This window comes from Hibiscus syriacus, unplaced genomic scaffold (genome assembly GCF_006381635.1).
Source record: "Hibiscus syriacus cultivar Baekdansim isolate YM2019G1 unplaced genomic scaffold, ASM638163v2 tig00110239_pilon, whole genome shotgun sequence".
NCBI lineage: Eukaryota > Viridiplantae > Streptophyta > Magnoliopsida > Malvales > Malvaceae > Hibiscus > Hibiscus syriacus.
Window position 1 is genome coordinate 732,823 of NW_024062641.1, and position 16,939 is coordinate 749,761.

Here is a 16,939-nt window from a genome sequence, read left to right on the forward strand (position 1 = left end):
AGTTCTTTATTGATCATTTATCTATTATTTTTTTTAAATCATACTTAAAATTATGTTTTGATGAAGACAATATCACATAATTTTAAAAAAAAAAGATTGTCACATCATTAATTCTATTTATTTTAAAACGACAAGTGACTTGAACGAACTCAAAATATAACATTATGTATGATTTTACCTGCTAATAAATTGCTTTTCGTTTAATCTAAATCGAAGGCCAAACCTTCTAAAACCGTTGTTTTATGGCACATTAATATTAGTCTATCCATTTTGAGGATACGAAAATGAACTCATCAGTTTTTGACTTCTGAGGCAATTACAGGAACCCTAGGCTGCTTATTGCACAAAGATTCATGCGGCGCTCATGGTTTAACGTCTATACAATTGACCCAAGTCAATTTTCAGAGTTAAAATCAATTTGGCTGTTTTCTTCTTTGATGATCCAAGAGTCGGACTTGGTTTACCGATGGATTTGCAGAAAGCCACATGCAGCACACAATTGGGCAGAACATCAATCATATTTTATTTTCACCCACTTCCTTTAAGTGTGAAAGATTAATGTTTAGTATGCTATTAATTTAAACAAGAGAGGCATAATTTAAACAAACAGGGATCACCAGGGTAATATCCAAATTTTGATGAGACATTATTTTGTTAAGACATTATTGACCTACTGACTAAGCATGCCTCTCCAAAAGCTTTTCCTTTTCTTCTCACCATCTACTGTATTTTTATATTCTTTTCATTATTTATATTTTCTTATTACCGAATTCCTTACTTAAGTTCAAAGATACGAATCTTGACAATTACAAATGAAATAAATTGGGTTGAATAATCACTCTTACCTTTACAATACCAATCTAAATTAATCGATTAATAAATTAGATATCGATTAAAAAAATACACAATTCTTCAATTTTTTTATCAAAATAATAAACTGTAAAAGTTATAATTATGGTCTCTAACCCCACCAAACACATTAAAACGGGAAACAAACATAGAGTCGATTACTGGTTTTTTTAATGACCAATATATTTTCAATTTTATTTAAGTTAAATGTACTTTTTTGTTTCTTTATTCTCACCTCCATAATTGTTAGTATTTTATTATCCACAAACTTTAAACTTCTATTGGTTTATCATTGATACAAAATTTTCTCTTTAATTTAACTATCAGTATTTAATCACTTAATTAATTGATTTAAATTAAATATTATAAAATAATTTTATTAATCTAATTTATTCTATTTACACCATCATAATTTAAACATCCATCTTTTTATCAATTTATTCTCGCATGCCACACATTTTCGTACCATTTGTGGGGTTCAATGTATCCAAAAGTAAGAATTTTTCTTTAAAGATTACATGACATATATCTCTACATAATACAAATAAAATTATGAAAAATTTTATTTGCGTCACTTTGTCCTTCCTTGACCACCATATTATTATTATTTAAGGGAAGTTATAATCGTGTAAAATTATAATTTATTTTAGACTTTAAATTTATTTATGATTGTATTAGATCTGTATATTGTTTTTTTTAATTTGTATATGGTTGTTCAAAAGACATTTTTATGCTTCACCAGCAGCAGACACAACATCGTAATTAACCCAAACTTTATGGGCACTTCCATATCCTACCTTTTATAAGATCATCCGCCCTCCCAAATTCTTGATCCCCTCATAAAGTTGTAATTCTTCTCCGACGCTCCAGTAAGGAAGAGCAAAGCAAAGGATTCATTTTTCTTCTTAAGAGTGCCACCGAAAAAAATGTCGGCCGGACTCGGAAAAAGCAGCAAAATCCGTCACATTGTTAGGCTCCGACAAATGCTGCGGCGGTGGAGGAACAAGGCTCGCATGTCGGCCAGCCGGATCCCGTCCGATGTCCCGGCCGGACACGTGGCTGTCTGCGTGGGGACGAGTTGCAGGAGATTTGTCGTGCGCACGACATACCTGAACCATCCCATCTTCAAGAAACTCCTTATCCAAGCCGAGGAAGAGTACCGGTTCAGTAACCCAGGCCCATTGGCGATCCCCTGCGACGAGACCGTTTTCAAAGAAGTCATCCGGGTCATTTCCCGGTCGGAGTCGGGTCATTCCGCCAGGTTCGTCAACCTTGAGGACTTCAAAGGCAGCTGCCACGTGGGGATGGGGAATAAGCTTGATTTGTGGATCGAATCTCGAACTTTACTTCATGGGTTCGCTGAGAAAACAATATGGTGAATAAAGAAACAGTAGAAAAGGAGACACTTTGATTCCTACCCGAGGTTTTTTACTCAGTTCCGAGTTAGCTCAAGTGAGTAAAAATCATACGCTGCTGAAACCATCGAGTTGACCAAATTGCAGAAGTATTTTTTACTTGTTATTACTTACATTGTAAAAACGCAAGTGGTTTTTTTTCCCTTCTTTTTCCTAAATTGGGGGTAAACGGCGTTGAGGCCACGGGTTTTGAGCTCCGGTCATTGGGAGAATGCATGGAGATGGCAGAGAAGGTGGGTGAGTTATCCAACGAGTCGTCCAGGTTCGAATCAGAATGATTCGAAAGGAAGAGGTGGACTTCTAGACACTTGAAGTGATTGTTGTTAATTAAAAATTACTGCTGTAAATTCTGTGATATACGGATTGGGCAAAGAAGAATTGTAGAGATATGAAATATATTGGATGAATGATATTTAACTATTTTCCTATGTTTTGAAAATCGGATCGGATCGGCCGGTTCAACAAGTTTAATCGGAAATCGTTGCTTAGTCCAGTTCAATATAAATCAGTTGAATCGCTATTAGTGAACCGGTCAGAACCGCTGAACCGTTCGAACCGGGCCGGCTGAAAACTGGGATTTTTGTTTTTTTTAAAAAAAAAGTAAACCAAACAACGTCGTTTGTTAAACGAGCCAAGTCGAACTCGAGTATTGCTGAGCTCGACTCGAACTTGAAAACTTTAAAAGTAAGCTCAACTCAACTCAAACTCACAAGCTAAAAATTATTAATTCAACTCAAACTCGAAATATAATATTGAAACTTGAACTCAAAAAGGCATGAACTCAAAAAAAATTAGAAGCTCAATTGAAGCCTAAAATTCGAGCTTGATTGAAGTGAAAGAATAGTTCACTCAATGCTCACCAAAAGGCTCATAATTTTGAATGCCAAATTACCTCTATTATTTATAGAAGTTAGTTGTGATTGGCTTCTATGTTTCTTAGCAATGTGAGATTGTTTTGTTCTCATATGTTTACTCTTTAGACTTTTGGGATGCTCTTCTATGTTTCTTAGCCATGTGAGATTGTTTTAAAAAAAATTAAACCAAACAATATCATTTTGTTATGATTTTTTAACCCCAAAATTATTTTTTAATTATAGTTATATAATTATATTTATTATTTAATATGTTTTACCTTAAATATTATGTTGTAGTTAATTTGAATCATTTTGTTTCACTTGATTTTATGGTTTTTAACTTATATATGTTATGACTTGTTTTGAATATAACTTGTGATATAAAAAATTATTTTTTATTAAATATTTTTGGTATTTTTATTTAATTTTTTAAATAATTATGACGTCGTCCGGTTCTTCCGACCGGTTAAACCAATAAACCGATAGTATGACCGGTTCGCTAACCGGTCTAATTCTGAAAACCATGCTATTTCCCACTATTTATTTAAGTTTTTATTTTTAAGTAAAATGCAGTGAAGAATTACAAAATACATAATGCTGGCCGTTTTGGGAGTTATAATGGGTACCCACCTACCCACGTGAAACAGTCTCTTTCGCTTACACCCGACAATTCAAGGATTTATTTTATACTACTACATTTGTATAAATTTTTAATTAACTTTTAACATGCTACTAAGTTATATTAATAAAAATTTAAAATGGTGATATAAATGACTCATATAATGTTATTTTATGTTATGTTTGATTATTTTTATGTATTATTTTATTATTTCTAGAGTGTCATTTTAATATGAGTTTATTTTTGTTCGAGAAACAAAATCTTTAATGTTGAAGATAACATAATATATGTCATAATTATTTTGATAATGTGATACATGTTACGTTATCACTTTGATGATGTAAAACGTAACATAATTTTAGTTAAAAAATGTGAAAATAACACACCAATAATATATGTTGATAGTTAATCAATTAATAGTTTTCATTTAACATATGTTATTAAAAATCAAAACATTTAGAAATAAAATACTATAAAAATTAAGAGTTAAAGTTATTATTTAAACAAACTCTAAGACTAATTTCATATTTATTCTTTTTTATTAAGTTAAAGTGATTACAAAGTAATATTTGTTCTGAATACTCTCAACAATTTAACAATGAACACTCTCAATCACTCTGCTATAATTACTGATACTTGAACCCATAATCTCTAGGAACAACAATGATTCTTTTAACCGCTGAGGTAAGTTGGTTCGTGCTTATACTATTATCAATTATTTTATTAAAGTATATTATGAAAGGCTTTTTCTAGGTAAAAGGATAGACAAACTAGAGGATTACATCAATCTATTCCTGAAGTATAGGGGTAAAATTAATTTTTTATATTTCTTACTTTTTTATTATAAACAGAAACTTAATAAATCTATAAAACTATATGACAGTGGGTTGCCATGAAAAAAAAAGGGGGGGATGGAATGGAGATGCAACCAACTGTGCGGTGATATTAAGTTAAATCTTTTTCACTTGATCAACCAACAGTTTGTCGCTGGTAATTGGGTTTGGTAAAATGTAAATATTTGACACTTGTACAATAAAAGAAACAATTATTCCAACCACAAATACAAAATTATGATACATTTTCTTTTTAATGTTAATTAACATATTTTCCTGTCACTAAACTTTTGCATTGTAGTGGGGGTTATGGGAATTGAATCTACCAGACAAAGCCTATGAGTTCCTTTCTACGCCAAATTGATTTTAGTTCAAATAGATTATTCATTGATGCGTAAACTCGTTAAAAAAATAAAGGCCTATGAAATTTTAGTATAATAACTTAGTCCATGATAATGCAAATCAACAAAATAATACAAACGGTATGCAAGATCAAATTATGCTGAGTTAATTATAAGATGTGATAACTATGATCCATTAATGACGAACAAATCTGTCTCGAAAATATGTAAGAACTTAGTAACTATTAAATTTATCATATTAAGTTAAAGTATCATAATCGATTCGAGATACTGAGACAATGAGTCGCAAAGAACTCAATCATGTTGAGACAATGAGCTATTCTCGACAAGGAATTCTTACTTACATAAAAAAGGGAGTCATTCTCAACTTACGCCAAATTGTCAATCATGTAAATACGGATGTAACATATATATCACGAATGAAGCTGTTTTGTCTCCATAGTTTTAAGTTTAATTCTTATCATGTGTGGGTATGAGCCAATTTTTTTTTTTTTTTTTTTGTTATCTAAAGAGTATATCGAGCAAGTTTTATAATAATTAATTGAAGAAACACATTTTAAACCTTGAACCAAAATATTATCAATGTCACATAATCATAAAAATAATGAGACTATATATATTTCTATTATCATTTTTTACATAACAATAACTTACACCTTAAAAAAGTACCACAGCCTATATTATTTTAGAAATATATTAATAAAACTGAGTATTATTTTAATTTAAGTTACAAGCTATGATTGAATAGATAGATTGATATTATTTTGGCTACAGATTCATCATTTGCTGGTAGGCAAGGCAACAACTTCAAAGTCCATTCATTAAACCAATGCAAATAATGGCCGAAGGCAATGATGAACCTTTGACTTGATAATGAACTTCTAATTTATTGGGTGCCCAAGATTTAGACTAAAGCATATAAAAAATCATGCAGCATTGGATATAGATTGAAATTAATCAAGATAAGCTGGCCATTGTTTTTTTTAAACCATAAATCACTGGCTCAGGCTGTATACATACCATTTAAAAAACAAAAGTACGTACAAGCTCACTGCATGTTCACATTCACATTATTTGACCTTAACTTCCTCAACGTTGCATAAAATCTTGGTCCATAGCAACCCACAGCACATAAAAAAAGACGATCCTAATGACAAGCTTTGAACTTTAAAAACATGTGAAGAATTTGACTTTTGTAATGGGGAAAGGGTAATTGATCGATGGGTGTTGTAATCGGTGTTTGAAATGAAGGACTCCGATAATTGAAGAAGGAATCTTACGATTATGGCAGGAAGTAGAAGGACCAGAGATAGTGGAACATCATCGCTTTCTTCATCTTCGATTGAATTTCCAAAGATGGTGTCTTTTCACGATCGGGACCGAGTTTGGCTTTTGATTTGTTCTGTCAATTTGGGTTGTCAGGGACGGTTTGATTCCAGTGATGATCTTATAACTGAATCCTCATGAAAAAGAAAAAAAAGACTAGAAACCTATGTTTCTCCATGTTAATCAAGTTCGTTTCTTTCTTCCTTTTCAGTTTCTTTTTACTATTATTTTTAATTTTCGACCTATAATGTAGAGGTGCTTTTCGGTTTTTTTTATTGAATCAATTGATTTAATTGAAATTTAATTTGGTTAATCAAACAAGTAATTATATATTAATCAATCAATAATTGAGATCTTTTTTAAAATTCAATTATCAATTAATTCGATTTGGAATCAACTAATGAATTAACCGAAAATATATATACATACGTATGTATGCATATATATATATATATATATATATATATATATATATATATATATATTAAAAATGAAGATCTAACTATTTTTTAACCAGACCATTAAACTTTTAAGATCAAGCAAACTTTGATTAACAGTTTGATCTAACAAATATTCTTTTTTTAAAAAGGTTTGATTAACGGTTAATTTTTTTTAAAAATTTGATTATCGATTAATTTAGGTTCAAAATCAGTTAATTCCATTATTATATACTGATGAGAACTTTGAATTCCAAATCCATTGGATTAGTGTACCAGAAAGCCCAACATAGTTGTGGATCAAGGGTCGAAACTGATGAGAACTGCAGCGTATATTGTCCAAAGATTGGGTCATTCTTTTAAACTCAAAAATTTGAAATTTGATAGAATTTAAGCAAAAATATTAGGCTGAGACAGTCAACTTTCAAGATTAGAGCATGAACCGTGTCTATGTTTTTCTATAAGATTGAAGTAACTAGTTTTATTAAAAATAGAAAAATATCTAAATATAATAACGATTTTGTTACGAACCCAAGAGAATCGAAAAAGAACGAGGATCGAAGAAAATAGAAATAGAGATTGAGAGAAGGAAGACAGAATTAAGGAAAGCGTAGATTCATTCAATATTCAGATAAGTTTTCTAAATTCAGTACAAGTTTTTATTTGTTAACATTGTACTATTGGGTAGCTATATTTTTGACAGCTGGATGTCCTGAATAACTAATTGTGACAGCTTCATATGCAGGTGGCAGTTAAGGTGGCTCTCTCATGTCCTGGTCTCACTAAATTATCCTTTGGGTCTGCTTCTCTTGTTCATATATCCTATGCATGCTTCTCACGTGACCCCAGTCCTCCAATACAGTCATTGACTCCCAATTCTAAAATTAAAATCTCTAACCCCATTGTTCATTCTCATAAATCCCTAGCCCCTCTTTCATCTCATCAAATTCCCTCGCCTCGAGTCTAAACTCTTCTCCCCTGTTTTCTTTCTCGTTCATGACATTGCCCCCTCCACGAGTAGATCCTTGTTCCCAAGGATTGAAATTAGGCCCTGAGAACTATATAATCTTCCCAAGTATCGTGATCGAAGTTCAAGTTCGTCCATCGTACAATTAGTTGAGTAACTGCGTGGATGCACTTCTTAACGATCTATTTATCCAAAAGCATATCAGGAAACCACTTCCGTTGTCCATCATCTATTGCCGGAGAAAGTTCAGTAGCAGCCACTGCCCTTTCCCCAATTTTCTCTTTTGCAAACTCACCTGGAAGAAGAGATGGATTTGTGCATTATCTGGTAAGTAAAGCTTGCAAAGGAAGTCTCCAATCTTTTTAGTAATCTTATAATGCCTATAAAAACATCCTGCTAACTTAAGATTCCTTGTGAATGCCAAAGATGCATGTCTGTAAGGTTGTAGTTGTAGGTACACTTCTGCCATTTGAAAATGTCGTTGAGTGCAACTTTTATTAGCATGTTGTTTCATTATGTTCTATGTCTGTCGTAGTTGCACTTTCGTAATATGCCTTAATTGCTCTTTGTCTTGTAATATATCTTGAACATTTTGCATTGTATATTCTGAACACCACAGCATAGTAAGTGGTTTATCTGAATTCGCCTTCACTTCATACAACACCTCATCATTGTTATGTGGAACTTTACTATCCTCGACACTGTTGGTGTATGAGTTGGAGCTGGGACGGTTTCAATTGATGGCTCTTGTGTAGTTAGGCAGTTAAGTGTCAGTTGGGGTGGTTCTGAGCTGTTAAGCTTGTTGGTTTGCTTTAATCAATTGTATAAATATAGCTCTCGATTATTGAGAATTGAACACGATGATATGAATGAAATTTAGTCTTTCTACTATTTTTCCTCATTTCTTTCTCTGATTCTGCTTACATTACACTGCTCATCATTCCTTAGAACGATACTATAACATGGTATCAGTCGCCAAATCCTGGAGTCTCCTTCGCTGTTCGCTACTTGATTTGTTTTCGCTCTTTTCACAATGTATTGAAGTCAGTTCCTTCGCGGTGACAGTCAGGTGCTGAAGGTGGTTACAAGTCTTGAAGGTCAGGTGGTACAAGATCGTTCTTGACTTCTTGGTTGATTCGCTTGCTTGACTATTTTCCCTGGCGTCTCCTTCGGTCAGTTTGAGTGTTCAACACATTCCTAAGCATGATATTGTAAAATTGTCTGAAAGCACTTACCTCTAGGCCTGTAAATGAACTGAACGTTCAGTGAACCGTTCGTGAACCGTGCGGCGGGAAGTTCGTTTATGTGCGTTTATTTATTAAATGAACGAACATGAACAAGATGTTGTGTTCGTTTAATTAAATGAACGGACATGAACATAGGTCTCGTTCGTTCATTTACGTTCGTGAACGTTTAGTTATGTTCGTTCAGTTATGTTCGTTTATGTTTGTTCGGTTATGTTCGTTTATGTTCATTCATTTATGTTTAAGTCAATCTTCTTAAATAAATTTTGGTGACTAATTTGTAAGTATCTTAAAAATATTAATTAATCTGATATTCTGATGACCAACTTCATAATTAACCCAATTTTATTTGGAAAACCCAACAATATTAACATGGTTTAGTTCTTTTTGAACGATCCATAAGCTGCATACCCAGCACCATCAACATCCACTGCGCCGGAACCCTATTTGACTGCGCCACCAACTGGTTATCCAATGATCAAAGAAAAGTCCCAGAAACCGGTTGCTTTCGAAACCAAGTCCAAAGGTGATGGATTCCAAAAGGGATGTTAAGTATTAATCACCGTTTATTCTACTCAAATAATCTTCTTTTCTTTCATATATAATGGAGTATTCGAATTTACAAGTAAATAGTGATCATCCAGCAACTCAAGTCAACTTACTTTGAACTCAAGAATCCAATAATCGAGCTCTTAATTTTTTTTTTGAGTTCGAGCCTTTTCGAGTTCGAGTCGAGTTTCAATATTATATTTCGAGTTCGAGTCGAGCTTGATAATTTTAAGCTCGCGAGTTTTCGAGTCGAGTCAAGCTGACTTTGAAAGTTTTCGAGTTCGAGTCGAGCTCAGCAATACTCGAGCTCGACTCGACTCGTTTACACCCCTAGGTAGGGTCTCCAATGTTTATGTTCGTTTATGTTCGTGTTCATTTATGTTCGTGTTCGTTTATGTTTGTGTTCGTTTATGTTCGTTTATTTATTAAATGAACGAACATGAACAAGTTATATTCCTTAATAAACAAACATGAACAAAAAACATTTTGTTCGTTTATGTTCGTGTTCGTTTATGTTCGTTTATTTATTAAATGAACAAACATGAACATACATCCGTTCGTGTGCGTTCGATTCGTTTACATGCCTACTTACCTCTTGTGGAAGCATCAAGTGATGTTGATTATTGTTGGATATGGTCTGTTGAAATATGTGTCTACTGATCTTTCTACTCCTAGTGAGTTTGTCACGAATGATTCAGGGCAAGAAGAAGAGAACCCAACCTTTGTGGTGTATAGGCAGCAAGACAAACTCTTAGCATCTTGGCTCCTAACCACTGTAAGTACAGAAGTTCTCCCTCATCTCACTGGTCTCACGACAACTCTTGCTATTTGGAGTGCTATTTCACGACTCTTTGGTGCAAGGTCTAGTGCAAAGATATCAGCCCTTTGACATAGTCTTCACTCGCAAAGAAAGGTTGGTTTAACAGTAAGTGAATACCTGGAAAAAGTTATGTCCATTTGTGATATGCTAAACGCAGCAGGAAGCTTAGTAACTGAACAAGAACATGTCAGTGTTCTTTTGGCTGGTCTGTCCATGGAATTTGAGTCTATAATTGCTATAGCCTCTCGTGATTCCTTGTCATTGGATTTTCTAACTGAGATGCTTCTTGATTGTGAAGCTCGACAGAAGCTTTTCCTATTTGAAAGTACTCCAGTTAACATGGCAGTTAATTCTAGAAATAAAGATGAGTTGAAGACCACTAGTAGTTCTGCATCTCAGTCACAACCAAATTCGGTGAGAGTTCAACAAAGTGACAATTTCCGAGGTAGAGGTCGTGGTCGATTTAACAGTTCTAATCAACCTCAATGTCAATTGTGTGGAAAATTTGACCACACTGTACAAAAATGCTATCATAGGTTTGATCGAGATTATTCTGAGGTTCCTGATTCTACTGCGTCGACTACTGAAGGATGGAGACAGTCGCGTGCCTTCTCGGGTGATAAACAGCAATCTGCTGCCAGCATGCAAGCATATAATCACTTGGTTAGTCCTGGTTTTGCTCAGACCCCTATGTTCTTTTATTATCCAGGTATTAACCCAGTCTTTCCTGGCATGCAATCCTTTGCTTCAGTACCATACTACCATAATGGTCACTTGCTTACTCCTCAAGTTGCATATCCAGTGTCAATGCCCCATATTAATGTAGCCTCGAGTGATTCATCGTTTGGTTATACTGCTGGAAATAACTCATTTGGTTCCTCGATGTCATCTTCACCAGCTGCTTTTGTTTCAACAGTTCCTTCAGTTAGTACTTCAATCAAACCTACTGATACTGTCTGGTATCCAGATATAGGAGCTACACACCACGTTACCAATGATTTGTCAGTTTTCAACTCTGGTTCAGTTTACATAGGTAATAATAATCTACTTATGGGAAATGGAGAATGTATTAAGATTGCACATATAGGACAGTCTTGTCTGTTGAGTAATTCGAAGCCTTTGTTGCTACAAAATATGCTTCATGTGCCAAACATAAAGAAGAACCTATTGTCTGTGTCACAATTCACTCGTGACAATAAGGTTTTTATCGAGTTTCATCCTTTTGACTATTTTGTGAAGGACTCACAGACTCGGGAGATCCTGTTGAAAGGGAGGCTCACGCGTGATGGGTTGTATCAGTTACTGCCATACACTGTGAAGGACTCGAGCTGGCAGTTGAATAATGTCTCGAGAGCGTCGAGTTCAATAGACTTGTGGCACAAACGTCTTGGTCACTCTTCGATGGTTGCTGTTCGAGCCGTAATGAAGACTTGTAATGTCAATTCTAGTGACAATAAGCTGTCTCATGTATGTACAACATGTTTACAAAGCAAGGCTCATAAATTGCCGTTTTGTAATTCCTTAACTGAATACAAGGAACCTTTTCAGTTGATTGTTTTAGATGTTTGTGGTCCAGCACCTGTTGTTTCTGCTGATGGTTATTCGTATTATGTATCGTTTATAGACTGCACAGTAGGCATACTTGGGTTTATCTACTAAAAAGGAAATCTGAGGTTATGCAATGTTTCTTAAATTTCTACAAGATGGTAGAAGTTCAGTTTGGCTTCAAAATCAAAATTGTTCAGACTGATGGAGGAGGAGAGTACCAAGCTCTCAAAGGTTGGTTCCTTGCTAATGGTGTTCAACAACGAATTTCCTGTCCCAGTACGTCTGAACAAAACGGGAAAGCCGAGAGGAAACACAGGCATGTCGTTGAAATGGGATTAACACTGCTAGCTGAGGCTGAACTACCCTTAAATTTTTGGAGTCATGCGTTTATTTCAGCCGTTTATTTAATAAACCGCTTACCAACTGAAGTGTTAGGTGGCAAGTCTCCCTTTGAGATTCTCTATAAACAAACTCTTGATTATTCCATGCTCAGGATTTTTGGGTGTGCCTGCTTTCCTCTTTTAAGACCGTTCAACCAACATAAGCTGGATTTCAGGTCAAAACAGTGCACGTTTCTTGGATATAGTCCGTTATATAAAGGGTACAAATGTTTAGATGATGGTGGGAGAGTCTTTATTTCAAGACATGTTGTATTTGATGAAGGATTTTTCCTTATGCTGGTAAGCAAGGAGGTCGGTCAAGTTGTGGTACTGTCACCTCGACAAATTTTCTGCCCGTAATACAATCTTCTGAAGAGTTACACAATGGTCAACCTAGACGGTGTGTAGAGGTTGTGCCAAATTCAGTGGGTTGTTATAATCGCAGCCCTGACCTGTGTTTGTCTGGCACGTCACACGCAATAGACACTGTGGAGAATGTGTGTACATGTAATGGTTTAGAAGTGCCTGCTGTGGCGTGTGGTGAAGGGACGACTAATGCTGATGGTGCACATGAGTTACGTGTTCCAGTTGCTTTGAGTGATGATACTGTTATTAATGAATCAATTCCTAGTGCTCAAGATGATGTTGAACAGTCCAATGTTCATCCCATGGTGACTCGAAGTAAAAATGGGATTTGGAAGCCGATAGTATTTCAGGTGGCTTGCTCAGATAAAGAACTGAGGACCATTCGAGAAGCCATGAAGAGTCCTGAGTGGAGAGCTGCTGCTCAAATGGAGTTTGATGCACTCGTGAAAAACAACACCTGGACGCTTGTTCCTCTCCCGAGTGGAAGGAAAACAGTGAACTGTAAGTGGATTTTCAAAATCAAACGAAATGCAGATGGATCCATAGCAAGGTACAAGGCCCGACTTGTAGCCAAGGGATTTCTGCAACAGCCAGGTGTCGATTATCATGAAGTTTTCAGCCCTGTGGTCAAGCCAACAATAGTTCGAGTTGTGCTCTCGCTTGCACTAGCTAAGGGTTGGCAGTTAAGGCAAGTCGATATAAATAACGCCTTTCTCAATGGAGTTCTAACTGAGGAGGTATATATGGCACAACCACCAGCTATGAAAAATGTGATGGAAGTTTGGTTTGCAAGCTTAACAAAGCCATTTATGGGCTAAAACAGGCTCCCCGATCATGGTTTGAAAGGTTAAAGGAGTTTTTAGTGGCTCAGAGGTTTGTGTTAGTAAAGTCTGATGCTTCACTGTTTGTTAGGGAAACTACTAACAACATCATGTATCTATTGGTATATGTAGATGATATCATCATCACAGGCAACTGTGAAACAGAAGTGTAAGGTATGATCGATGTTTTTAACAAACAGTTTGCACTAAAGGACCTTGGGGTCTTGAGTTTTTTTTTTGGGAATCGAAGTGTTTCGAGAAGCTGATGTGATTATCTTGAGTCAGCAAAAATATATACGTGATTTGTTGCTTAAAAGTGGGCTTGAAGATGCTAAAGGCCTTCCTACACCCATGGTTACTAATTGCAAGTTATCGGTTGACACTGGAACACCAATTGAGGATGCAACTCATTATAGGAGTATTGTCGGTGCTCTGCAATACATCGTTATCACGCGACCAGACATTGCCTTTGATGTGAATAAGGTCTGTCAATTCATGCAAGCACCGTGTGATGTTCACTTCAAGCAGTAAAACGGATACTGAGGTATCTGCAGGCTACTGCTGATTTTGGTCTTCGTTTTTCAGCCTCGTCGCGATTGTCTTTAGTAGGCTTTGTTGATGCGAATTGGGGGTCAGATGAAGATAGACGCTCGACCTCGGGATACTGTATCTATTTTGGTGATAATCTGGTTTCTTGGAGTTCTCGTAAATAGCAGGTAGTTGCTCGTTCTACGGCAGAAGCTGAGTACCTGAGTGTTGCTTGTGCTGTTGCAGAAATGGTATGGCTTGATTCATTGCTGGGCAAGCTGCGAGTGCCCATTCATGGGAAACCTGTCTTGTGGTGTGACAACTCCAGTGCTGTAGCTGTTTGTGCAAATCTGATCCTGCATTCCAAGTTCAAACATGTTGAACTTGATTTGTTCTTTGTTAGGGAAATGGTTGCTGCTGGCAAGCTATCAGTTCAGGAGGTGCCTGCTTTTGAACAGGTTGCTGATGTCCTAACTAAACCATTATCCGCTCCAGCGTTTATTAAACACAGGCAACAGTTACTTGTCTCACAGATCTGAGGCGAATCTGTTGTTTTCAACAATTGAGGAATGTGGTGACTAAATTTCTTGAGCGAATTTTTTGTTTTAAGCAAGAAGTTATATCGAATGATGTTAAGTAATAGGAGAGTTGTTGTAAGGGGAATGTTGTTTCATGGTCTTGCGTGTCTTGCATTCGTTAAAGGGCTCGAGGAAGCTAGTAGTAAAGTAGGGGGAATGTTGGTGTATGAGCTGGAGCTGGGACGGTTTCAACTGATGGCTCTTGTGTAGTTAGGCAGTTAAGTGTCAGTTGGGGTGGTTATGAGTTGTTAAGCTTCTTGGTTTGCTTTAATTAATTGTATAAATATAGCTCTCGATTATTGAGAATTGAACACAATGATATGAATGAAGTTTAGTCTTTCTACTATTTTTTCTCATTTCTTTCTCTGATTCTGCTTACATTACACTGCTCATCGTTCCTTAGAACGATAATATAACAGACACCTCCTAACCTATCAACTCTCCATTTCAAGGTAACCAATTGTCCAACTCTAAGATTGTCAGAAGGAAGAGGTAGAAACCCAATAACCAGACATAGGTTGAGCATTTGTTGCTGCAAGATTAGAGCACTCCGTAAGGTTAAATTCTGAATAGTACCCTTGTTATCATTTGATTTTACAACCGAAGGTGAGTGTGCCCCACTGTTCATATCTCCATAATTTTCACATCCTATGTTTAATATGCTTTCAGGTTGCAATTTATTTCCATCTTCAACATTTCCCTTCCTAAAGCATACACGAAATAGAAGTCTTGTTCTTGAATTTGGAGATATTTCGAGTAGAAGAAGGATAGAAACTGGTCTTCCATTACTTTGTCCAGTATGAATAAATCCATCATGAAGATCAAGATAAGATCATTAACAGTTAATGTGGCCTTCACTGGGGAGTGTAGTGTTACCTGCTTAAAGTCTTGATTATCATCCTTCTTACCATCATCAAATTTTGTTCTATCAGTGGAACTGTGAGCAGCTTTTTTGTACCTTTCCATTTCAATAGAAAATAACGCTTCAATCTTCAGACCTGGAACAGTGTCAATATGCATAACAGTGATGTTCAAGAAAGGATCTATAGGTTGAATTGTAACTCTGACCAACTGAGCTACATTAATAAGCAAGGCAGGTGATATAGCTGCAGATAAATCCACTAAAGGTCTTGGTTTGTAAACCTTCAAAATGGGGTTGGTCTTTTTCTCATAGCTCATGAAATCATCACTATCACCTTCATCCGTATTAAATGTAGCCATCAAAGTGAGACTAAGAAAATCAAGAGTTATATCGTCGGAAATGCCACACCAAACGGTTACATATAAGGTATCGGGATCCCCATCAATTAACTCTAAAGGAGGCCCAAGACTTCCAGAATATGTAATTAAAGATGATACCTCCAATAAATCTTGCCATCCTTCACCCGTATAAAGAGCACAAACCTTCTCATATGACTTCGCAACTAGATCAAGGTTACCATGCTTAAAGCAGCAACTGCAACTTCATCATCAAGGACAACTCCATGTCTTTTCCATCAAGAACGATAATAATTGACATCAACAACCTTAGTAAGATCCATAACATTTTTTCTTAATGTTTTGTATAAATGAAAAAGTTTTATGCAATTCAGGATTTGAATTTGTTTGATTCAAAGCATATTTAGCAGCAACAAATTTTTTAGTAAACTTCATGGGTTGTTTGATAGAGCCCTCAAAATTTCCAACGGTTAAGGAAATACGAGATGACAAAATTTCTATTGCATTGCTTGATGGGGCTGTATTTGATGATACACGTGCCATTGATCCATCAAAAAAATCCTTGTTTACTGTCAAACATCTCACATGAACTTCCAGCAGAATGAGTATTTTTTTCGTTGATTTGTCTCACTTATAAGGGCAGTAGAGTCAAGTGGTAAGGGTTTTTCTTTTAATGCCAAAGGGCTTAACTTTGGGATTTTCTGGCAGAATCATCTGATCACCAACTTTTTGGCCAATTTCTGGATTTATTAGCTCTTGCTCACCATTTTTACCCGTCAGAATGTTTAAGATTCGCTCCACGTACCTTTGATTTGTTTTCATTATAGACTCCAACATACTTAATCGATTTTCCTATTTTTCCCACCATTTAGGAGGCTTGGTGTCATCAGTTGCTTGTTGCAATTTTCTTGATAGTTCATCAATTTGTTGCTGGATAGCAGTTAAATTTGCACATAGTGCTAGAATAGTAGGCCCTTGATAACATTTTTTTTATGAACCCAAGAGACTCAAAGAAGAATGAGGATCGAAGAAAATAGAAATAGAGATTGAGAGAAGAAGATTTAGGGAAGGAAGAGAAAATTTAGGAAAGAGTAAATACATTCAATAGTCAAATAAGTTTTCTAAATTCAGTACATGGTTTTAATTGTTAACATTGTACTATTGGCTAGCTATATTTTTTTACAGCTGGACGTCCTGAATAACTAATTGGGACAACTTCCTATGC

At 35.5% G+C, this 16,939-nt stretch overlaps 1 protein-coding gene and 1 pseudogene across 1 annotated transcript; one reads left to right on the forward strand and one right to left on the reverse strand.

The window, feature by feature from the left end:
• Window positions 1–1,708: 1,708 nt before the first annotated feature.
• LOC120114682 (indole-3-acetic acid-induced protein ARG7-like) lies at window positions 1,709–2,643 on the forward strand. The gene has a single exon (XM_039135501.1). The coding sequence runs from the start codon at window positions 1,776–1,778 to the stop codon at window positions 2,226–2,228; it is 453 nt and encodes a 150-aa protein (XP_038991432.1). The 5' UTR covers window positions 1,709–1,775; the 3' UTR covers window positions 2,229–2,643.
• Window positions 2,644–7,844: 5,201 nt separating this feature from the next.
• On the reverse strand, window positions 7,845–16,536 carry LOC120114642 (annotated as a pseudogene).
• Window positions 16,537–16,939: the final 403 nt, after the last annotated feature.

What these genes read in the sequence shown, in the direction of transcription:
- LOC120114682 (XM_039135501.1), top strand. Translation starts at nt 1,776, where the DNA reads ATGTCGGCCGGACTCGGAAAAAGCAGCAAAATCCGTCACATTGTTAGG.